General features: G+C 39.4%; 1 protein-coding gene across 6 annotated transcripts in view; it reads right to left on the bottom strand.

The window, feature by feature from the left end:
• Positions 1–25,182, bottom strand: part of TBX15 (T-box transcription factor 15) — a 118,294-nt gene that overhangs the window by 21,295 nt on the left and 71,817 nt on the right. For all 6 annotated transcript variants that reach the window (XM_063599367.1, XM_003806294.8, XM_055114442.2 and 3 more), the window contains 4 exons: positions 22,206–22,307; positions 20,338–20,509; positions 19,125–19,292; positions 9,817–9,881 (listed from right to left, as the gene is read on the bottom strand). In XM_063599367.1, the coding sequence (XP_063455437.1) occupies positions 9,817–9,881; positions 19,125–19,292; positions 20,338–20,509; positions 22,206–22,307 (507 nt within the window). The remainder of the gene's footprint in view (positions 1–9,816; positions 9,882–19,124; positions 19,293–20,337; positions 20,510–22,205; positions 22,308–25,182) is intronic.

Here is a 25,182-nt window from a genome sequence, read left to right on the forward strand (position 1 = left end):
TAGATTTTCTTGCTTGGTTTAGGTAAGGCCAAACCTTCCATACTTCTTTCTCCTTCACTGGATCTGAAATAGAATTACTCAGATCAAAATATCCAGATTACTCAGGAATGTTATTGTCCAGGGATATTCTAAAAGACCTCCCAGCAGAGGTGTGCAAATTGACTAAAAACCTAACCATCATTCAAAACTTGGTGTTAAATAGTACCATAAGTATATCTACATGATGAAGTAGCTGTCATTAATGTGCCTTGCAATGGTTTGGGAGAACAAGTGTCCAATGGACAGATGCCTGGAGTTGAGTTAAAATTGCTCCTTACCAAGTGATTCCCAACTTAAGAACCCTGTCCTCCCTTGGAGTATGAATCAGCAGTAATGGCAGTCCATAAAGAGTTTTCATTGACTCAATAAGTGTAGTAATAACCCATGATCATACAAAGTTGGCTAACTAGAATATTAAGTTTCTTTGCATTTGACTGAAATTGTCTAACTTTAATTCAGTAATGCTAAAATCACATGAGGGACAAAATAGCATAATGGTTAAGAGCACAGGCTCTGGGGCTAGATTACCTGGCTTCAAACTGCTACCCTGCTGACTATTAGTGCAACCTTTGCCAAGTTATATAACCTCTTCATTTCTAAGTCTGCCTATCTGTAAAACGGAGATAATCATAATACTTCCTCCTAACTGTGATTTAATAAATGCAGACTGATTAAAGACAAAATGTATCAAAAAAAGAGAGAAAACATAATGAAAGTTTGAGGACCATTGGTCTAACTCAAGCAAAAGAATTACAATCATTCTCCTCAGACTGTAACCTATAATAGAAGAATATACTCTTACTTCACTGAAATCCAAAGTTCTGTCAGCCCTCTGGCTCTGGATTAAATGTGGAGGGAGCTGTATGGTACCTAATTCCATTTTTCGTTGTCTTCTCAAAGAAACAAAAACGTGTCCCTCAAGTCCCTCTAGGCCTCATTATCTTGCAGATATTTCAGACTCCAATATGTTAGCCATTAAAAAGACGTCTCTCTCTTCGATGACACCATCCCTGGGCAAAAGCCACAGATAACAAAATGATCGCCAATTTTCTCTGGCAAGGCCACACAGCCAAGAGGACAATGGTGGAAAAGGCTCATGACAAGGGAGGGCGAACAAATAAGGCAGAAAAAATGTTAAGTACTGGATAAAAGACTACAAGCCAAAGAATATGATAAACAGCTATGGCCTGCATGAAAAGCAGGAGTCCAGCTGGATCATCTGCCAGAATCCAGCACAGGGCCAGCTACCTTGAATTGTAGATGCAGTAGTGCCTGCTGGAGTGTCCAGCATTGATTACTTCCATAGATCTGCTAAATGGCATAAGCCACCCATGCCAGGGATAACAAAAGGGTTTGCAAAATTTGTGGGGGCTGGTAAGAGTGCCAGGAAAGAGTAGAAAGAGATTGGCTGGACAAATATACCCAATGGCTTTAGGGAAACCAAATGAAAATATAGAAATTGAAAGTGAGATAGACACTTGAGATGTCATGCTGGTTGAATTAAAGACAAGTGGTCAGTTCACTGGCTCTAAGCTCACTACATGAGTCTTCAGGAGTGACAGGGAGCCAGAGGTGGACAAAGATACAATTTCTGTTAACTAGCAAGCTACGCCTAGCAGAAGAGAGTGAAACCATTCTCTGTACACTGTCATTAGCTGGATTTACAAATTCTGAAAGCTAATACCTCATAGTGTTCAGTCTTACCATCAGTAAAATGGGAAATAGTGCATTGACGTCATCAACTTGGAGATAAAAATGGACAACTTGGACCACAGATACTCTGTGAAATAATTGTTACTATTGCTTGTATACTTATGACTTGAATGGCTAACAATAAATATAAGAGGTTAAACTGTATGAAATTGCTAGCATTTTGCCATTTTTGACCTATAAATACAGTAATTTTCTATGTTTAACTTAATAGATAAAGGTATAGATAAGATTTGAGTTACTTGGTTATAATAGAGAGCTCTAGTAGCAAATTTTAACTGAGATACTCTGTATACCCTTTCTCCTCCCACCCCTAATGACAAGTTGTTTCAGATTTCAGCAAAAACAAACAGGCCCTGGGATTAATTCCTAGCCTACTTTTCCTCGTCCCTTCTTTTCCTTCTGCTAATATTAGGCACTTTGATTCCTCATCTTACATTCCACCTTCCATTGGGTGTTGTGAGAAGGGGCTGGCCCTCCAACAGGGGACACCTATTTGTGCCCAAGAGAGGTGGTTCTTTATAAACATGGCCATGGGACAGCAGCTGCTGAAGAGGGGGTCATGGGAAAGTTCGTTACTCCCAGATATTTTCTCCACCTCCACTAGACAGAAATTATTTCTCTCAGGTTAAGTATCAACCTCATTAAACATTCTCTTTCAGTGAGCAAATATATCCATTCCCGTAATGCAGTGAGTGGCACCAGTCTTAGATCAGCATCCTCTGACATGTTATGTAAAAGGACACTAGGCACCAAGAAGGACTGCCACCAGCCACATTCCCAGCAAACAGCACTGCTGGCTGCAAACACTCCAAGAATGAACTGAGACTCAGATTTCTTCTTGCACCTCATCCTGCAAGCCCTATTGTTTCTTCAGTGAGGGGCAATTCATTAAAACTACTTACCCATATAAAACAACTTCCTTGTGATACAGAGCCTGCCACTGGCTCCTTTCTGACAGTTTCTAAGTTATAGAATTTGAGTTTCTGGCTCAGGCTTCCAATGGTGGATTTGAAAGAGAAAAACATACCCTCCTAAAAAGTTGTACCAATTCCCTGGGCTACAGAAGGGCCATTCCACTTGGGCCCTATCATGGGACCAACAGCAGTGGCTTTGGGGTGTCATACCAGCTGGAAATATCTGGAGGAAACTGTGTCAGATGGGACAGTCCCACCTGCAACTGTACTAGATGCAATGGAGGCTAGGAGTAAGGGTAAAGCCCAAGGTCACAGACAGGATGAAGGCTCCGTCAGAGGAAATCCCAGAGTCTTTCACTCCATAGCACTTTTAAGACAAGTTCATAGAACCCTTCACTACTCAGACAGACCACAACCTTAATAATCTCATTTTTATGTATGTGTTTGCTTTGGAGGAAGTCCCTGAGAATTATTATATAAAATTTCCCAAGCTGACTTGTGCTTTCTGTAAAATCTTGGCAGCCACCCTATCAAGGGTGGCTTGATAGGAAGAAGTTTTCACATCAGATGTGGGATGAAAGATGCAGTCTCTTTCTTTCCACTTCTTTGGTTATCTCTTTCATGTGCAGGGTCTTGGCAGTTGTCATGCTCCCTCTAGCTGAGCACAGTGGACTCTCCAGGTATGTGTGCACATGCACCTCCCATAGGTGCTTCTCAACAATTAGACCCAGTGCAAAGACTCTTGCTCCTCTTTAGCTTCAGGATCTTTGTCTTCTCCTTGGTGCAGGTTCCCCATTGGGGTGGCCATCCTCAAAGACATAATTTTACCTCTTGGTTCACTACTGGGTGTCCTTTCTCAACCAAACCTCATTCTGCTTTAGCTCAGTCTCTGGGAACCACTTCTTTCCTGAAGCTCGCAGGCACTGAAAATTGCTAGGTATCTTTCTCCAGGGAGCCAGAACACACAGACATGCCCCAGCTACCCAGAGCCAGATCAGAGGGTCTCAAGGGTGTGTGTGTCTAATCTACAGTTAGGCTAAGTCAATGTCTTACAGCAGTGATCAGTCTCCGATTTTAATCACAATTGCCATTAATCTTTAAACTAAGCCTATTTAGAGATTTGCTCCTTCTTCCCTCCTTATGTGGTGTTCAAAACTAGCTCCTCACTGCTGACCTACCTGATTTCCCCCTGGCTGGGATAGGGCTTTCTTTCTCTAGAGCTCCTGATTTTTAATTTCTGTGCCATTCATCAACACCTTTTTACTGTTTTGTAGCTAAATGAAAAATTATTGTTTTATTCTCTATTCCTGGCACCATGGAAAAAAAATACAAGAACAGAAACCTGCAATAGGTACAGTCCCAGTCTTCCAGGAGCTTATATTCTAGTAGGGGGCAGAGCCCAGGAACACAGAGCACAAGACCAAAAAAAAAAAAAAAAAAAATCTCAAGCTGAGAAAAGCTATTTCTCCCTGAAAACAGGCAAGTGTTACTGTCTCCCCCAGTAAGAGAAATCTCCCAGAGGCAACCCTGGATATTGTGCCTGACAGCTATAGGCCTGATAATAGGTGAACACTGCCCCCATCCCACACACAAACCCAAAACCAGATTTGGGCCACACAATTTCTAAGAAATCTAGAAGTAGAAACAACTTAGAAAAAAGAAAATAAAACAATTTCCCTCCTATTGCAGAGACAATGCCTGGAAGCAAAATCTGTCAGTGATTTCACTCCAGAATAAATGGCCATCTGCTATGCTTCCCCACAACGTGAACACACACGTACACCTACTCCTGTCTCTCTCTCTCTCTCTCACACACACACACACTCACACATATATAGGTATACTTATACTTGCACACACACACACATTCACACATATATGAATACTTACAATATTTATACATACACACATAGACACACACTCACACATATACAGGTTTACTTACACATACGCACACTCAACATTCACACACACACACACACACATGCATGCATGCTCCCAGTGAAGACTTCTCATCAGGGGCTTAATTACTTGGTAATAGAAAGTAGCAGTTCCATAAGTCAAGTCTGAAGGGTAGAGACCTTCCTATGCTTCTTACCTGACACTTCCTAAAGAAGCAGGGAGAACTACAATAGGCTCTAATGATGGTGGCACCACAGGACTGAAATGTGGACTCACTGGGGCTCCCCTTGGGGTCTTACACAGTCCAATGAATATCACCTCTTGTTTCACCCAAGCTCAGAATCTATTCTGTGGAAGGCACAGGAGCCTAATGCCATGGAGACCAGAATACCATTTTTACTATAGATAAAGGTGTTTGGGGGTTGTGGCATAAGCGAGAAGGCTGAATGAGCTGGCTTGAACTCCCCTGAAATAAGCTGATGCCCCAGAAATGTAGGCCTCCTCTGCTAGACTTTCCACATAATGAAAAGACAGCTAGGAATGTATGTTCTGCAGGCAAGCAGGCAAGAATCTGGGGGGTTCCTTCCTCCAGACTCATGAATCAGATCAGTCATTCTGGTTCCCATTGAGAGGAATGAGAAAGGGATGGGGCTAGAAGCCAGGAGGACTTCTCCATGGATATCTCTGTTTTGTGTTGTTGTTGTTGTTGTTTGTTTGTTTGTTTTCTTTTTCTTCTTTGAGACAGAGTCTCGCTCTGTTGCCCAGGCTGAAGTGCAGTGGCATGATTTCGGCTCACTGCAACCTCCACCTCCCAGATTCAAGCGATCCTCCTGCCTCAGCGCCCCCAGTAGCTGGGATTACAGGCACGCGCCACCATGCCCAGCTAATTTTTGTATTTTTACTAGAGACAAGGTTTCACCACGTTGGCCAGCCTGGTCTGAAACTCCTGACCTCGTGATCCACCCACCTCGGCCTCCCAAAGTGCTGGGATTACAGGCATGAGCCACCGCACCCGGCCAGATGTCTCTTTACATCAACATATGAAAAATGGGAAGCTAGTATGCTCAGCCACAGGTCCCTCAAGCACTCTTTTCTATGCTTCAGAGGACATAGCTGTCAGCCAGGGGGCCACACTCGGATGGTTCTGAGTGTGAGAGGCTTATGGGCTGAGAGAGACTCTCATAGGCATTTGAGGAGAGTGTCGTGGGTGGCTGTGTCCTCCCCATCTTTCCTCTCATTCCCCTCTTCTTGAGCCTCTGGATTGTACTAGGAGGGATTGAGATCAACAAACCTGAACATGTTTTGGTTTGAGGTTTGGCAAACTCTGTAACTCCAAAGTCTTCCACAAATGTTTTGTGTTCTGCAAAACCAAAAAACATTGGACAAGCACTTTCCCTCCTAATTTTTAAGCCCATGTGTGTTTAAAGGAAATGTAATCCGTATGTTTTGGGTACATTTATATGCAACTCATCAAACCATGCTCCTCTGCATGAGTAGTCACTTGATGTCTAAAATGCATGGGGAAGATCTTAGATTTCCAAGATTTTTGTTGTTGTTGTTGTTGTTGTTTTACCACAGAAGGGCAATAGATGAGGTGCTTGATGGAAGGTGGTGAACTGGGTCCTGATTCTGGCACAGAACCACCAGTTCCCAGAAGATTTGCAAATAATTCTCTATATTCTCATCTATCAATATTTCCCACCTGCAAGGTGGCATTAATAATTGTTGCCCTTATCAGATCCTGTGGGTAGCCAGTGAGAATTAAAGTGTGATTATCAGGTAATTTTGAGATATTTAAAGAGAAAAATACAAGGGCCCCCTTACTTGCCGTAGCAATTTATTTTAATCTAGTTTTCCAGAATGCTGAAGGACAAAAATGGCTTCTATCTTTAGTAATTCATCCTTGCCCCATCATGAGACACATGACTTCAATGTCATTATATCATAGTTTCACCTGCTAGGGAAGGTCAGGCTGGCTTCCTGTTCTCTACTAGGAAAACACTTACTTACACGGGGATAGAAAGTTGATAAAGAAGTCATGGGGAGTAGACTACGAAGACAAACTGAGAATATACAGTTTGATTTACTTGGAAAAGCAAAGGTGCTAGGTGACTTGAATAGTGTTTTTACACAGATTAAGAGGTAGGGTTCTGCCTTTTAGAGTTAGAATTCTGTTCTCAATATCTGTTGAAGATAAAATAAGTCAAGTGTAAACTGTTAGCATGATAAAGCACAAACCATTCAGGCTTTGAAGTCAGGCAGAGTCGGTTTTAATACCTGCTCCAGCTTTACTTTGTGACAGTAGGAAAACTGCCTAACCTCTCTGAGCCTCAATTGCTTCATTTGTAAAATACGAGTTGTTTTGAAGATTAGAGAAAGCATAATTAAAGGTCTGGAACACAGTAAGTTAACTGATAAAATTTCTGATAGTACTTAAAGTAGCCCTCAGATTTTGATAGAACATAATGAAGAATTCCCATGGTATCAGAAAAGAATAAATAAATAATGCTGTGAAATGGATTAACGAAGATCCATAGTTCTGCTTTCCTGAATCCCTTAGAGAGAATAGAGCCCATTAGGAAGGACACGCACATAACTGTCTGCCCTGAGCAGTAAGACAGTCACCAGCCTTCAGGCCAGTAGAGAAACGAGGGCCTCAGCACTTGAACTGAGATGTCATCACAATTCCTAACCAAAAGCAAATCCTTCAAGATGCAACAGTCTAATTCTCAAAGTTAAAGAGTGGCTCTAATTCCTACAACATAGATCTAATGCTGGTCAACACTAGCTTATCTAGCCTACTTTTCTGTTCTAAATCATGCCTCAGCACCTTCATTCTCATGATGCTCAGTCATGTTCCTGGGCAGGGGTCACGCCTTGTAGCCACAGGGCCTCCTTGATGTTGCACAGACATGCCTGGCACACGTCTGTCTTTGCACTTGCTGTTTCTACTGCCCAGAGTGCATAGTTGGTAGCTTCTTTTGCAACATTCATGGCAACTTATCAGGACACCATCCCTATTCACACTATAAAAGTGTCTTCCACTCTCACTCTACCTCTTAATCTGATTTATGTTTCTTCTTTGCATTTATCAATAATTGACATACATATTTCTTGATGCCTTTGCAGTGCAGACAATAAATGGTTAAAGTATGTTCAGATGGCAATTTCCAAGGATAGGGTGGCTGCTCATAGGAAAGCACTTATTTAGAAATCAAATTCAACTTTAGAAAAATGAATAAAAACTCAGAAAAACAATGACTCAAATGGGAGAAAAAAGCAAAGAAAATAAAATATTTCAAGTGCCAAGAATAAAATAAGCAAATACTAAATGCTATTGGAGATACAGAAGGAAGGAAAAAGAAAGAAATAGTTTAATAACTAACACCAGTAGGTTGGAACCCTTGAGAGAGAGAGAGAGTTGTATCTAGAGCAGAAATTCTTAACTTTAAGACTTTTTTGAAAATCTGAAGAAAGATATAGACCTCTCTCCAGGAAAAATGTGCATCTATTCATTCAAACACAATTTTACCTACAATATCTGGAACCCCTGAAAAATCTATCCATGTACTTCAAGCTGAAGGTCTTAAAAGCCCTTGCATGCCATGGCCTACCTCCAGAAATAGCCTGTCATGAAAGTCCTGCCCCAAAGAATCACCACCAAGACAGGTCTAGAGGCTTCTTTACAAAAGGCTAGCTTCATTTTTGATCTCCTTATCACTAACAAGGTCTTCTGTTAGCCCATAGTGCAGAACCTTGGAAAAAAAGGCAATAGGAAATGGCTTGCAAGCACATTCTGCTGACCTGGACATGTAAAATAAGCTAATGGGAAGGAAGAGGATGGGCCATCTGAAATGAAAGTAGTAGGTATTCATTCCTCACTGGCTAAATTTTGAAAATGACGGCCTTTGTCTTGTTATAAACAAAGAATGATCAAAAGGAAAGCATTTGACATGTAGTCCATATGCCTGAGTTCTACTATGCTCTACCACTAACAAGTAGTTGCTTGACCAAAAATATATTGCTCAATTTTGTTGTCTACAAGCTGGAATTTTGAGTGATTTTTACTTTTCTCAGTACATACAATTTTTTAAAATTCTGAGGTGAATACAATTTTATTCAAATCTAAATATATTTTAAATATACATAAGTTTAGTAGAGAAGTGATTCATAAGTCATTTTGTAAAGAAAATGATTGCCATAACTGATTTTTAGCATAAATCTGGATTTTAATATAATGTACTGCACATTTCACAAAATGGTTTGAAATAAAAGTTTTTGGTTTATTTGAAAACTCTTACAGACAGAATACCAAAGATAACCCCTGGTAATCTGTCATTTGAATGTAAATAAATGGCCTCAAATTATAAAAAAAAAATCTATTAAAATAAACAGTCATTGCAAAGCCTACACACTTTATGAGACAGATGTGTCACATTTGTGGATTCAATACTGTCTATACAAGATGAAATTTTCTGATTGAATAATCTTAGATATAGCTGGTTTCCCTACCCATTTTGATTCTCTCCTAACTTTCCATAGGTAACAGCTTTTAATTTTATATAGGAGGAGTGAGAAAGAATTTCGAGAAAAGAAAGAAGTATCAACAAGAGAAATGACACAGCCTCTAAGGACATTTATAGCAGGAGCAAATGGTCCTATAAACTTCAGCAATAAGAGATTCACTATATAATAACCTAGTCATAATGACTGAGGCTAAGTCATCAAGAAAGGGGTGTTCTATAAACTCTCTTTTCTAAAGCAGGAAGCATCTGATATATTTTGGAACTATTTCCCAGGAGAAAAACAGTTACATTTTTTTCACACTGTTTTAGCTCTTAAGGTAGTAATTTTCTGAAAAAATGTTATTTGTCTACAACTCCTTGTTTCCTGGGAATGAGAAATATATGAGATATCACTGCAGGTGCTGAAGCCACCTATAGATACTTATCAGAGAAAAATGGCAATCTTTTAATGATAATAAATTACCATAAAATTTGTTTTAAGTGACTCAATTACTAAATATGATGTGGGGAAGAAAACAGCATGAGGGATTTGATCTGGTGATTTAGACTATGCAACAAAGAATTTGATTGTTACGTTAGCTATCCATTTCTCTTTGCCGAAGTGTACACAGTGGCGGAGCATACAGGTGTTTTCTAAAAGGCAGGAGCCATCAACCATCAGCAGGATGTGAGGGAAGTAATGTCACATAGAAAAGAAGTGCCTCTTCCCCAGTGATTCTTACCTGTTTCTCCCAGAATCTCTGAATCCTTTAGCAAAAGGGTTTCGGTCAATTTTTAATCTGGTAATCTGGAAACAAACAAATAAGTATGAATTGCTTTTATATTAACTGATTTCTTTCTTAGTACTCCTAGAAAATTACAAAAATCACTTTTTTAATAACAGTTGTTGCTTTTATTTAATTTCCTTTCAGCTCGAGATTTAATTTGAAGCTGGATATAGAACTTGGCCTGGCACACAGATGTCTGACCCACCCGACTCACTTCTCTATAAAAACTAAAATTTGCCCAGTATGTGACTCGATAAACTCTCTCCTACTCACCTTCCTTGCCCCAGAGTGGTGATAAATCACTTGCCTAGACAGATATTGAAATGGAAAATTGGTCAATGGTCACGTCCATGGTACATGACACACGGGAGGCACTTAAAAAATGCTTGTTGAATGAATGAGTAAACAAATGATGTGTAAGTGAGTTAATAATTAATAATGGACTCAGTCAATTCAGTTAGGTGGAATCAGACCACAAGACAATCTGCCTTAGCCTGAAAGACCCAAAAAATTGACTGCATTTGCCATTTCACTGAAGGCATGCCTTTCCTACCACTAGAAATTATTCATTTAATGACTTGAAATGTTCATGTAGAAGACAGAAAAAGCAGACTTTTGCCAGGGTCTTACCCAAAGGAAAATCTACAATGTGAGACTGAATGGGGCAGGATGCAGTACATGTTATCCAGTCTCCAAGACTCACAAGCAAATCAGAAACAAAGAGCCAGTTTCATAAGGCTGACCAAGCTAGCACATCCAATTGTGTCACCAGCTTGGTCCTCAGGGGCCATGTGGTTCAATGCATAAGTCCCCATCCATTGCATCTTATCTTAGTTCTGGCAAACCCTGCCATGGTTGTATATATTGCCCTCATTCCTGTAGACTAGAACAAGCCTGAACAACATATGTCACATGCACTCTAGTGTTTCCACTTTCAGCCTTGGTACCTTTGTGTCTGAATTGTTAATGACTCACTACATGCAAGCAATGGAGACTTAGGCATAGGTGCTAGGGAGCTCAGGAAGGAAGGAAGGCACTCCCAATGCAAGGTGATTCTAGAAATAAGGGAATCTCATTATTTAAGACCATCTTCATATTTTTGATAATTGTAGAACGTATCACTAGTACAGCTAAAGTTGTTTCCTACATTGCAAATCTTTCCTAGTTCTCTTTCACCTCATTTTATCAGAGTGGAATTTCCCAAGACCGCAGTCTTTAAAGGTCTTTCAAAGCAATGTGAGATTCTGACAAACAGACTCTGACTTGAAAGAGTCTTCCAGGCTTCAAGGTTATTTTCTTCCTAAATATTCCTTGCCTTTAAAATTGCACACTAATTATGCAGCACTAACAATGTAGCAAAAGCAATTTTACATGTATTTTATAGACCATAGCAGGAATCTAAAGGTTTGGCTTTCTAAAGTCGAGTGTCTGCCATATGAATACTGTATTGAGTTTAAAGAGTGTCACTGCTTTTCTATGTTTGACCGAAAATCAGTTCTTTCTTCCTCCATAATCCACAGCAATAAACCATGCACCATATTTTCTTTTCAAGTTGGGGTTATAATATTTTATTTTCTCTTTCAAGTTGGTTTATCCTGTCCAACTCATTTATGATAGGGATTTCTGACACATGACTGTGATACCATGTTTTGGGGGTCTCCACAGACCCCTGTAAATATAACAGCGCTCTACTTCATGGGCCCGGGGGAAATGGTTGAAAATATATTTCCCACAGCTCATTGGATCCCAGGCCAATGGGTATGCATGGAAATTTAATAGCAAATGCCTCAAGTGTTAGAAAAAAACAATATCTGTACACTTGTTTTAAAGCTTTTAATGTGAGAATTAGGGAGCTTTAGGAAGAGAGTGGTTGTGCCACTTATCATTTATCATCAAGTGCCTTCTGTGTGCAAAGCAGTGTGACAAGCAACACAGGTGACAGAATGGTGTACAGCCAGTGTATAGCTGTGTGTCATCCATTTTTCCTCAAGGAGCTTATAATCCAGAAGAAAGAAGCAGATGTGCACTAACAATTACAATATAAAAAAGAAGGTCATAAAGTTCACAATAAAGGCAAAGTACCCTGAAAGCTTAGACGAAGTAGGAATTACTCCATGTTGAAGGGCTCTGGGGTTTCACGTTAGAGACAGCATGTGAGCTAGGCCTTGAAAGATGTGTAGGATTTTAATGAAAACACAAGAGAAGGAAAAAGGACAAAGGAAGTATTTCTTAAGAAAGGCACTATGTAACACAGGATATGAACAGACACTTCACAAAAGAAGACATTTATGTGGCCAAGAAACACATGAAAAAAAGCTCAACATCACTGATCAATAGAGAAATGCAAATCAAAACCACAATGAGATACCATCTCACGCCAGTCAGAAATGGCGATTATTAAAAAGTCAAGAGGCCAAGCGTGGTGGCTCATGCCTGCAATCCTCATACTTTGGGAGGCCGAGGCAGATGGATTGCCTGAGCTCAGGAGTTCAAGACCAGCCTGGGAAACATGATGAAACACCATCTCTACTTAAAAATACAAAAAATTACCTAGGCATGGTGGTGTGCACCTGTAGTCCCAGCTACTTGGGAGGCTGAGGCGAGAGAATTGCTTGAACCCAGGAAGTGGGAGCTATGGTGAGCTACGATTGCACCACTGCACTCCAGCCTGGATGACAGAGCAAGACTCTGTCTCCAAAAAAAATAAAGAAATAAAAAATAAAAATAAATAAATAAAAATCAAGAAAAAACAGATGCTGGCAAGGCTGTGGAGAAATAGGAATGCTTTTCACTGTCAGTGGGAATGCAAATTAGTTCAATTATTGTGGAAGACAGTGCAGGGATTCCTCAAAGACCAAGAACCAGAAATAGCATTTAACCTAGCAATCTTATTACTGGATATATACCCAAATAAATAGAAATCATTCTATTATAAAGATATATGCATGTGTATGTTCATTGTAGCACTATTCACAATAACAAAGACGTGGAATCAACCAAAATGCCCATCAATAATAGACTGGATAAAGAAAATGTGATACATATACATCACGGAATACTACACAGCCATAAAAAGGAATGAGATCATGTCCTTGGAAGGAACATGGTTGGAGCTGGAAGCCAATATCCTAAGCAAACGAACGCAGGAACAGAAAACCAAACACCACATGTTCTCTCTTATAAGTGGGAGCTGAATGATGAGAACACATAGACACAGGGAAGGGAACAATACACACTGAGGCCTGTCAGGGAGCAGGAGAGGAAGAGCATCAGGATAAATAGCTAATGCATGTGGGGCTTAATACCTAGGTGATGGGTTGATAGGTGCAGCAAACTACCATGGCACACATTTACCTATGAAACAAACCTGCACATCCTGCATATGTATCGTGGAACTTAAAATAAAATTTAATTTAAATTTTTTAAAAGAAAGGCCCTATGTAAGCATGAATATCAAAGTGGGAAAGAATAACACATATTCCAGAAACCTTAGCCCATGTCATCATCATCTCTTGACTGAACTATTCTATGTAGCCTTAGAACTGAACTCCTTTCTTCCATTCTCGTCCCTGTACAATCTCTTCTCTATCCAGCACCCCATTTGGTCTTCGTTAACATGTAACTGGACCATGTCATTCTCTTTAGTGGCCACTACCGCTCAGAATTTAAGCCAAATTCCTTGTCTAGCCTTGCAGAGCCAGCAGGCCCTTACTCTGGCCTGCCTCTCCAACCCATTCACACTCCCTTGCCTTGATCCACAGGCTCAGGACAGACTGAGCAACTCAGCCAGACTGAGATGCTCCCAGTTCTGGAATGTGCCAAGCTCTTTCTGTGTTCAGGCCACTCACATTTGCTCTACAACCAAATTTGAAATGCTCATTTCTCTACTTTGCACATAGCTGACTCCTCGTCCTAAGCCTCAGTCAAAAATATTATCTCCTGAGAGAGATCTTCTCTGATCATCTCTCCAAAATAGGATACTTCTGCTACTCTTCTTAACTGCACCCTTTTAAATTCCATCTTTGCTCTTAACACAATTGGTAATTACACATGTATTTTTGTATTTACATGTTTACTAAATGTAACTCCCCCTGGACCACAGGTAGGAACCATGTCTATTTTATATACCATTTAATTAAGCAGAACCTAGTGTGACATGCTCATTGAATATTTATTCAATGAGCAAGTGAATGAATAAATGATGATGTGAGAGCCAGGGATCAAGAGTCCCAAAACCATGATAAGCTTCAGAGAATCTAGACCAAACAATGCTCTTGATTCTATTTGCTTTCACTGGAGGCATTAGAGACAAAAATCCTATACTAATAGAACAAGGTCTATTAGTAATCTCCTGTGCGACTAAAACAAGTCTGCTAGTCTACATGTCCAAACTTTGTCCAGTGATAATGAGAAGACAGGGAAAATACAGAGGTTGTAAAAGCATTTTACTTTACTGATTTTATTTCCATAACCTTATACTAATTTGTGTAGTTTGAATTATAGAACACTGAGGCACATAAGGGGGTGGTTGCCGACTTGCCACCATTAATGTTAATCATTGTCACGGACTTCTTGCCTAGTAACATGGAGGCAGTTAATAAATGAGGTATACTTCACAGTGCACCAGGCAGATATAAATAGCACAACCTGAAAAGGAAATGAAACTTGAATATCCTGAGTATGGTTTTACAGCACAAAGGCTGAAAGGGCCTTCTCTTATTAACACTCTTCGTTATTTTTATTTCATACTATATTGCTTGAAAGGTTTTCCATAGGGGGGAAAACAAAACAAAACAAAAAACCTTAGCCCATATGAAAAAGATTCCACACTGATTTGAGCCAGCAAAATGGCTCTCTAGTTTAGACCATAATGAGTGGCTCAGAAATACTATTGGATTTGCTCACACAAACCTGGCTGTGGTTTCCAACTTCCTATCTGGTTCATGTAGCCAATTCTCATCAAGAAATAAGACTGTGTTACCTGGGAAAACAAGGCCATGTCTTTTTGAAATCTAGTTTCCTGTTCGAAAACAAAAATCAACGTTCAGCATTCTTTTTCCCCCAGAGAAGACAAAGACTTTGCAATGGAAATTTCTTGCTAATTCTGTGAGGATATGTTGGCATCAGATTCTTCTAAGAAAAAGCATGAAGTGTTGAGTCACCTTTATTCCCACATCTACCACTTTAATCTCTTTGAAGAGATTCTGGGCATGCTGCACCTTTCTCTCTGCCACAGGCCTGCCAAGTTGGCACATAGAGAGCAAATAATAGTAATAATAACTTCAGTATGCTAGCAGCCCTAAGAGTCTATTGGTCAGTAAGCAAGGATGGAAGGAAGGAATGGAAAATGGGGAAAGAAAAGCATAACATATTCCATGAAAATAGAAAAGCTCTCTTTACTACTACTTACACCCAAAGAAACAGAACCACAGATATATAAAGAAACCAGTGGTAGAGTCATGTTGGCTAATCATTCATTCAGTTTCATTTCAGTCATTTGCCAACCATATATATTCAGTGCTATGCAATATAGGTCAGACGCAAATATCTTAGAATTACGGAAATGTGCTTCAGAATTTTTTAGGTCAATTCTAATCCCCCTCCCATTATTTGAGCAATCAACATTATATCCGAATTTTTCATTCTACCAAATGGAGACAGTTAACATCTATCTACTCTCTCCTGTCTCATAATTTCATAAAATAAGTGACATTTTTATATCAAAAAAGTAGGAAAGACAAAATAAAATAAAGTCTATTAAATTGAATGTCTACATTCATAAAAGTCCCCATATTTCTTTATTTTTCTCATTTTTCAGTGGACCATAAAAAACTTCTCCATAGACTAGTACTGATTCAGACAAAATCATCAATTTGTAAATAAGAATACTAAGGTAGAGTGATTTGTCAAAAGTAGTACAGTCCGTCAATTGCAGAGTTGGGTCTAGAACTCAAGTCTCCTAACTCCCAACTTTGTGTTTTCTACATCATACTGTTTATTTGTAAAAGGTACAACTTTTGTTCTCAAAAAGCTCAAAATATCAAGAGGAAGATTGGACATGCAAGCCAAAGTTACAATGTGATGAGGTCACGAGAGAGGTGCAGTCCCCTAACAGTTCTAACTGGGGAGAGCTCATTTGCAGCTGAAAAAAGGAAAGGAAGTGGTAGGGAATGGTATTTTCACTGAATTTTTGAAGAGTAGAAGGAATCAAGACAAATAAAAACAAAAGGGAAGGGCATTCCTGGAAAAGAAAAAGGGACATACAAAGGCAAAGATGCTGCAAAGTTCAGGCAACAGTAAAAATCTGACCAGATTGCGACACTCTTGCAGATGTATGAGGAGGAATAACAGAAATTGAGCCTAGAAATGTAGTTGGTCATTAGCCACAGAGGACATTATTGGAAAGACTCGGGGTCCAGCACTTGACTCCTTAGGCACTGAGGAGTCATTGACAATTTTTGGCATAGAAATGGTGCAATTATCACTGGGCTTTACAATGATGTATAGGATGGCTTGTGAGACATTAAGCTTGCAGTCCAAGTGACCTAATTGGAAGCTATCATAAGAACCCAAGGTTGGGGGAAGGCAGGAACAGAACAAGGGCAAAATCAATCAGATTAGAGAGAAGAAAATATTCTGTCAGTAGAAGCAAAAGACATTAGTGACAGACTGGATGTTGTGACAACCAGGTGTTCAACCTGGGTGACAAGATGGAAGTTAGCAGAAACAGGAGGTTTAACAATGCTACTAATAACCCCAACACTTTGGGAGGCCAAGGTGGGAGAATTGCTTGAGCCCAGGAGTTCAAGACTAGCCTGGGCAACAAAATGAGAGGCCATCTCTAAAAAAAATCAAAACAATTAGGTGGGCATGGTGATACCCGCCTGTGGTCCCAGCTACACAGAAAGCTGACACATGAGGATGGCTTGATCCCAGGAGGCCAGGGCTGCAGTGAGCCATGTTCACACCACTGAACTCCAGCCTGAGTGACAGAGCAAGACCCTGTCCCAAAAAACAAACAAAAAAATAAAAACAACAGGAGAATTGAAAAGAGTCATAAATAAACAGTATCTTGGGGAATATTTTATTTACAAAACACCATGTTCATACCTCTCAAGTGTAGACTTACTAAAAATGTATTGGTAAAGATTATCTGGTGAATAAAAACAATTTTCAGACATGAACATTCAAATAATTTTCAGTAGTTGAAAATCGTGTTGATTGCCTTGGTTTGAGAACAATTGCTCCCAATCCTCATTTAAAATCATGCAGAAAAAAAAAAGGGATAAATTAGAATTCCAGAGCTTTCAGGGACCTTGTAAAGCACAGGCCAATTCCTCATTTTCTAAGAGAAGAAACTGAAGCACTGAAGCACAATTATTGTAAAAATACACAACTTGCTCAGAGCAACATGTGTAACTCGTAGAAAATTTAAGACTAAAACCCAGGTCTCCAAATGTCTAGCCCATTGCTGTCTGTGGAGCAGGACACTGCTTTCCCTTAGAAAGTCTGGGTAATGTTCCATTTCCATTACATTCCCTCTATTGTCTTTTCTTCAGTGTTTCCCCAAACAAGTTCCTGAGAACACCAAGGACCTACCACTAAATTTTTTTCTCTTTACTATTTCACAGGCCTCCTAACCGTTTCCTTAAAAAGAAATAAATGAAGTAAATAATTTTGACGTACTGATTGTTCTCATTCTAGAATGTTATGAAGAATAAAAACACAGTAAGAGGTGAAAATAGCTCACAAAAGAGAACAATTTATGCTACCTGGCATCTTCAGAACAAGTCCGAAAAGTATAGTTAGGTAACAGCTCTGACCTACAGGATGCAAACTTCAGGATTCCTGGGGGAAAGACCCGAGGTTATTTTGTATTACTAGAAGGTACTGTATTATATTAAATCATATCTGTGCTGCCAAAGGGAATGTTAAATAAGCATGCTTGTTGATTTATCCAGGGATTAGAGGCTTGTTAAACAGGCAAAAGCTGTCATCTTGATCCCAAAATGGGCAGAATTGAGTATGACTCATCTATTTTGCATGTCAGCACATCATGAATTCACCAATATGACATGACGACAGAGAGATCAAAGTAGTTACCTATGGATTATAATTCCTTTGAGAGCCATTGCAGCTCCTCCAATTTCGAACAATGCACTTTTTCCTTAATAAGCAATCTATTCTTTAAAATTGCTTCTATGCCCCGCTTTTCATGCCTGTTCAGATCCAGCCACGGAGCAACGTAGGCTGACTACTATTAATTAGATGTCAGGTTTGTGTCAGTGAATTTATACACGTTTCCTTATTTAGTCCTCATAGCTCTATGAGGCAGGTGCATTTTCAAGACCGGAAACACAAGTTGAAAGAAATTAATACCACACAATGTCAGTGAAAAGATCAGAAATCAAACCAAGTTTATCCGCTGCCAAATTTCATGATCTTAACCATGGTATCCTGCTCCCACTTCAGCCCAGATGTAAACAAAATATTTCTATGAGTAGAATGTACTCATGTGCTAGAACACTGTCTATAAAAGAAGGTAAAGGATGTGAAGAGGCTGTCAGAAACCAATGCTTGGTCTTCTTTCATTGTCAAAGTGAGTTGTAGCTTTCTAGTTTCAACTTGGGTTACAATAATGGCTCTCCTAGTCTCTGTAACTGATCTCAATGAGGCAGTAGAATGTTTGTTCTTCAGTGTTCTACAAAGTAAATTCTGATGTTGAAATATTTATTGTCACATCACTGCCTTCATCAGAAACTATTTTAAATGGTGGCTGGAGTATTCTTAGAAAAGTCTATAATCAGTTATCCAAAGAACTCAGACTCTTACTCCCCTTCTTCTGAGCCAGAACTAATCCCAAAGTTCTGGTTGCTCCAAAGTCCATGTCTATATTGATGCTATATCTTGTATCAGAGCTTGAAAAATCTTAATTATTACAGTTTTCTGTATGGACCCTCCATGGCTTCTGCAGTTTTACTATCTAAGGAATTTGAGATGGTTTAATAGCTTCTTAAATAGCACCCAAACCAAACTAAAGCTCTTCTTCTATTTTAGATCAAATGTGGCATTCACAAGGAAAATCTGAAGTTGAAAACACTTTACAGCTGCTGAGAACTCTAACACTGTATAGTACTTAACATTTAGTGGACTAAGTGTTGTTGTATGTCAAATTCCCCTGAAAGTAAATAACACCTAAGGAATCTTATGCAGAAGGACCAAAAAACAGATGTAGCAGAAGACTCTCAAGGGCCACCTCTTACCTGCTGGTTCTGATAGGCCGTAACTGTGGTGAACACAGTCTCAGGAAAGTTGAACGTTTTCACCCCATCCCCAACAGGAACAGGCTTAGTGGGTGAAAGGTCACTGCTGAAGTCTTTGCGAATCACATGAACTCGAGGCTGGTATTTGTGCATAGAGTGCAGAATGATCTGAAATAAAAAGGGGAATTGTACCAGGCTTGGCTTTAAGGAACCTACATTTTGCTCTCATGCAAAAATAAATCACTAAGTTGAAGCACTATAGGAAAAGCACAGATTGGAGGTGAGATGTACAGAAAACTAGAAATCAGTATACTTGCCCAGGAAGAACTAAGTGATTAAATAGCACTACATGGAACCAAATAGCAGGACATCCTTATCATGGATGGTAAAAGTAATATGTTTGCTTCAATTGGATAATGCTGAATGACTTCTTTAGTACCAATGGACAACATGTCACTAAAAGGTTTCAAAACCTCTGCCATGTGACAAGTTGTTCCCTCCAGCTTCAAATTTTCAGCATGTATTCATGCTGTCTTTAAATTCTACATCCTATTATTTGCATTCATTATTGAATATGTGAACATTATTTTGTTATGTGAGAGTAAATGGTAGATATGGGTTTTCACTCTTTCAGAAAATTGTTATTTCCTTGAAGATGGAAGCAATGGTTTTAGCTTATTCAATCTTCATATAGCACCCAGTATGGGTCCTGCCATTCAGTGAAAATTCAGTATGTGTTTCACTGCCAAAGATAAATTAATAACATCACACGCTCCAATTATACCTGGAAAGCCTTAAGATTTAGTCTTCCCTGTAAAAAAATTCTTGACAAATTAGCTGAAACTGTCATTCACTTGTTTCTCTTGTTTTATAGCCTTGTGGGTTATTCTACTGAATGTTGTGATTTTTTCTACCACTGGTTGATTTGTCTTGTTTTGCTGTCTTGCCTCCTCGACTAGACTGTAAGCCTCTGGAGCACAAGGACTTTGTCTGGTAAACACAACTTGATGTATAACAGATGTTTGCTAAATGTTAGATTTGTAATAAATGGAATTTAACTGGAAAAAAACACTTTTATGCTTACTTACTTAAAATTACTTAAAGTGGCATAGAGATTCCTTATTTTACCTATTTGAAAAAGACTGGGGCTAGCCAGCTCTAAAGCAAACAGAGGAAGAGAGAAAGAAAGGGGAGATAGGATTCTTTGACTCACATGTCCTTGATCATCCAATTCATTGTTGGTAAGCTTGAGTTTGTCAAAACTGACCACCTGTCTCATCCAGGTGTCTCCAGAAGCTAGAGAATCAGGGTGTATATAAACTCTTGGGGGCACAGGGGAATCAGCATTGCCAGCCACCATCCACTTGGAGCTATGATACACATATCTGAGATAAAGAGGAAGAGAGGAAAATTCAGAGACAGAGGCAGAGAAGGGACAGAGGCCCAGGAAACAAGTTGAGACAGGGGAAAGGAGAGAAAAACAAAGAGATTACATGAATGGAGAAGTAATGGGAAAGAAACAGAGAATCAAAGGAGGAAAAGAGAAGGGCAGATAACCAGGGAAATGAAATAGAGATAGAAATGGACAAAAAGATGGAGTGGGGAGGGCAGAGAAGTGTTGTGGTTAATGATCAAATCTTCAGCCCTCGCAAGGAAAACATTCTCACAGCCGTCTTCCTTTCTTCCCTCTCTCCATGCCGTGCACCCCTGTGTGCACACAGGCATCCTGAACTCACATGTCTAGCTATAGAAAAGGCATTTTACTGCAACCTTTCACCTTTCAAATGCAAACCATATAATCCCTTGGCCATTTGTTCAGGATTTTGTTCCTTATTAAAAACATCTTCCATATTGTCCTATAAAATGCAGCCATGTGCAGAGCCCTCCCAAGCCTCTCACTGGTTAACCATTTCCTTGCTAAGAATCTGGACTTTGAGGCATTTCTATGACGGGCCTTTGCCTCTCTGCAACCATTTCAGAAGCACCACCAAATACTCCCAGTTCACATTGTCTTTGATGAACCCGTTTTGAACACCATCTTCTACACTATTTTCCCACAAAGTCACTGGAAAAAAGACATTGTTTGGTAGCAAAGGAAGTCAGTTTTCCCGACTTTGCCAATTTTCTCATAGTTCAGAAGAAACATCTCCATGGATCTGGTACTTTCCTGCTTCTCAGTTCTAAAGGACCACATGGGACCTGGACCCTGAGAAATAGAGGCACCCAGTCCAAATCACAACTCCCAAGATCCCCTAAAACAAGCTGGAAGCATCTTTTCTCCTAAGTCCTGAAATCCAGACCGTGTCTCTCTCAGCCATCTCTCTCCCCACTTGCCATACTAGTCCTGGCCTTTTTCATCAGCTCTTGCCTCCCTATTCATGGGTTTAGGGCCAAGTTGTTAGACTTTAGATATTTCAAAAATGAGTAATGATTTACTGATTTGAGTGAGACTTCAAGAGAAGAAATAAGCCACAACTTTTTTTTTTTTTTTCTGGCAAGAACTATGTATAAGCCATCCAAGACACATGGAGACTATGTTGGCTTTTAATCAGTTTGAGGGAAAATTACTTAATAATCTCACTCACAATCCATATCAATGAATAATAATTCTCCATAAGTAGATATTCTTCTTGAAATTTTACCCAGTTCTCCTGTTCTTCCTCTCCATCATCTATGGGGTGATCCATCAAATATACATTTTAATATGCTTTATTGTTCCACCTCTCCTTCCTCTTTCCAAAATAAATCACCCCAATTTATTTAGCATTTCACAAACCAAATTATTCAATATGTTAATCACTTCCAATGTTAATTAAATTAATTTTAGACTTAAGATCCCCTTGATTTTTGCTACCTTAGGAGACACTATACAATCCCATTCTATCCAGAGACACAGGGGGGAATCCCAGGTCAAAGTTAACACTTTTTCCACCTGGTGCTCTGCCACAGGCCATTGACATAGTCTCCATTCCTTGTTCTCTGTACAGCATGCATTGCTAAACTATTTCCTCTAAGGAGTTTGAAGAATTGTCTTGGAATGCTGGTGATACCCACATTTCCACATCCCAGAGTTATTGTTACCTGTATCTTTTATTGTCCACAGGCACAATGTCCATTGCTATGTAGTATTGCTGATGTGGATCTAGGCCAGTGATTTTCACTCTCATGGCAGGAAACATCCTCCTATGAAGATGAATAAAACAGAAAGCTCAGAAATCAGAGTGGGAGAAGTAGCAGGGGTAAAAGCTTACACAATGTGGGTTTTTTTGTTTGTTTGTTTGTTTGTTTGTTTTTTGAGATGGAGTCTCGCTCTGTCACCCAGGCTGGAGTGCAGTAGCACAATCTTGGCTCACTGCCACCTCCACCTCCCGAGTTCAAGGGATTCTTCTGCCTTAGCCTCCCGAGTAGCTGGGACTACAGGCATGAGCCACCATGCCCAGCTAATTTGTGTGTGTGTGTGTGTGTGTGTGTGTGTGTGTGTGTGTGTTTAGTAGAGATGGGGTTTCACCATATTAGCCAGGCTGATCTCGAACTCCTGACCTCGTGATCTGCCCACCTCGGCCTCCCAAAGTACTGAGATTACAGGTGTGAGCCAATGCACCCAGCCTAAACAACGTATTCTTATTAGGTACTCTAAGCATATCAAATTCTAATGTCCTCTAATTCTCAAAGTTGACTAATTTTTTTCACTTTGGAAATTATCACTATGAAATATACAATAGACTTATACTACTGAACTACTATCTCTTCTTAATTTAAATTGACCTATTTGATGATTCATACTCTCCAAGGGTTCAACCCTGCTTTGTATTTTTATTAATCTTAGTAGTGATATAAATGTATGCACAGGCATGTGTGTGCATGTGTGTAGCCATGCACACATTTCCTATTAGCTATAATCTTTTTAAAGGTTAGTATAGCAACTTACACTCTTCTTATAATCTGAAGAGCTTTTCAGTTTATTGCAAGTTATCATAAAATATTTTCAACTGAGTTTATTTGAAAATAACCACTCTAAAAATAGTCTCTCAAGTATAAAAGAAAAAAAGGAAGTCTCCAAACAAAGAGCCACCAAGATTTTTTAGTGCATAAAACTGTAGAAAATTTCCTGCAAGTTCTCAGGCTGTCAACGTGTGTGTCAGAGGAAGGACCCTGTGGAATTGGAAGCAAATACCAAATTAATTCTCATGGCCTCTGGGCAATACCTTGTTTCTACCACAATGGCTTGTTAAACTTGCCAAAGCAAGTGAGGTCAGGATATAGCACTTTACGACTTCTCTCATAATTGAAGAGAGGAGGAGACAGAGCAGCCCAAAAGAGGTATTGAGTTTCAATAAGTCTAGAATAAAGTTCACCATTCTTCTTTAACCATAAGAAAGAAGAAAAACATCAAGCTCAAGCTCTTTTGTATCAAGCCGGACATAAAAAGTTCTCAGTTCAAAAATTTGGATTGCCCTGAATGTGCTCTAGGCTACTTGTATGCAAAATGCTGCATTAAGCTTAACCATCTGGGGCTAGTTAGTTGAGCTGGGCAGAGCACAGTGCTAATGAGGTCAAGGTCACAGGCTTGATCCACATATGGCCTAATTGGCTTTGCTCCATTTCATGGCCATAGACCATACCCTGACCTCAAACAGCCATCTTGCAAATATGTACTGGTTGGTCACAGGAGAGGCTCCCTGTGCTAGTTACATACTCACTACTCATCCAGGAGAAGCAACCCAAAAGGCTAATATCCCCTGGCAGTAGGTCAGTGACATCATAATCATATCTGAGAGAAAGCACAAGAAGGATCACAGTCCTTTAATAGAGATGGTGGCTAATTCTTATATGGTTACAAAATTAATGCATAACTATTTCATCTTTCTCACCTTATTACTCTTCAGAAGCTTCCAGGATATATTATCATTTAAAAATTTCTCCCCCTACCTCACAATTTTTATTTAAAGGCCTCATACTTTTGTCTTATGGTGGGCTAATGAAATATGATGATGGGATACTCACATTGACTAAATCTAACATTCACTATAGGTTAGGCTCTTTAATTTGCATTAATTAATTCCAAAAATTTGGGAACCTTGATCTACACATTTAAATACAGATAAGTAATTCCCTTCTTAATAACACTGATTTATAGCTTCCCTGTATATGTAAATGTTTGGAGGGCATCTTGCCAGAGATGGGGCAAAAGTCCTCTCATTTACTACCTGAGATAAGAAAATATGGTTTCCCCCAGTCACATAGAGAGGCTGTATTACACGAAAGAGAGAGATTTCTTTTATTCATACCTTTACAGAAAAAGGTGTTAGATGTTTTTAATTCAATATCTGTTCTGTCTGGAACCATTATATGACCTTTAATGGAGAAGCTACCCATCCCTTTCCAGTACCCGACTTCTAAAATAAATGAACTATGTGACTTTGGATAAATCATTTAACCCCATCACCTATAAAACAAAGGAAATCGACTAGATAATCTCTACAGTGCCCCCTTGCTTTAAAATTCTGTGACTACCTTTGAATTCTCTTCTTAAAAACTTCGCAAGCCTTTTTTTTCTTTTTGTCACATTTTAGCATAGAATATCAAGTGAAGTCACAACAGTCTAAAGAAAAGTTAACCTTTCATGTTTTACAAAAAGAGATGTGTTTGGTTTTAATTTTATGGCTAAATTTAGGCCAGTTCTTTTGTCTTCTAAACCCATTAATCCTTGCAAGCACCTCTGTCCATGGTGCTGATTATGCAGGTTGGGTTGGTACACTCAAAGACTGAGGGCTCTATAGACTTCAGCAGCTCTGAATCAATAGGATCACAGTTTGGGGTGTGGAAGGAGGTAGATGGTGACTAAAATCATCTAAGTGAGAAAAAGGAGAGAAAGCCATATATAACTAACATAACTAAGAAGATGGAGATTGGAATTAAAATGGAAAAGAATACTGACAATACTGCATAGCAAGAAAAATGAGTGAGAAGCAAGAAATTAACCAGGAGAATGAGAAGGAATGAAGAAAATTCACAGAAGAGAAAGCCTTATTTGTATGATTCAGAGTTGTTTCAGAAT

The sequence above is a fragment of the Pan paniscus genome, chromosome 1 (assembly GCF_029289425.2).
Source record: "Pan paniscus chromosome 1, NHGRI_mPanPan1-v2.0_pri, whole genome shotgun sequence".
NCBI lineage: Eukaryota > Metazoa > Chordata > Mammalia > Primates > Hominidae > Pan > Pan paniscus.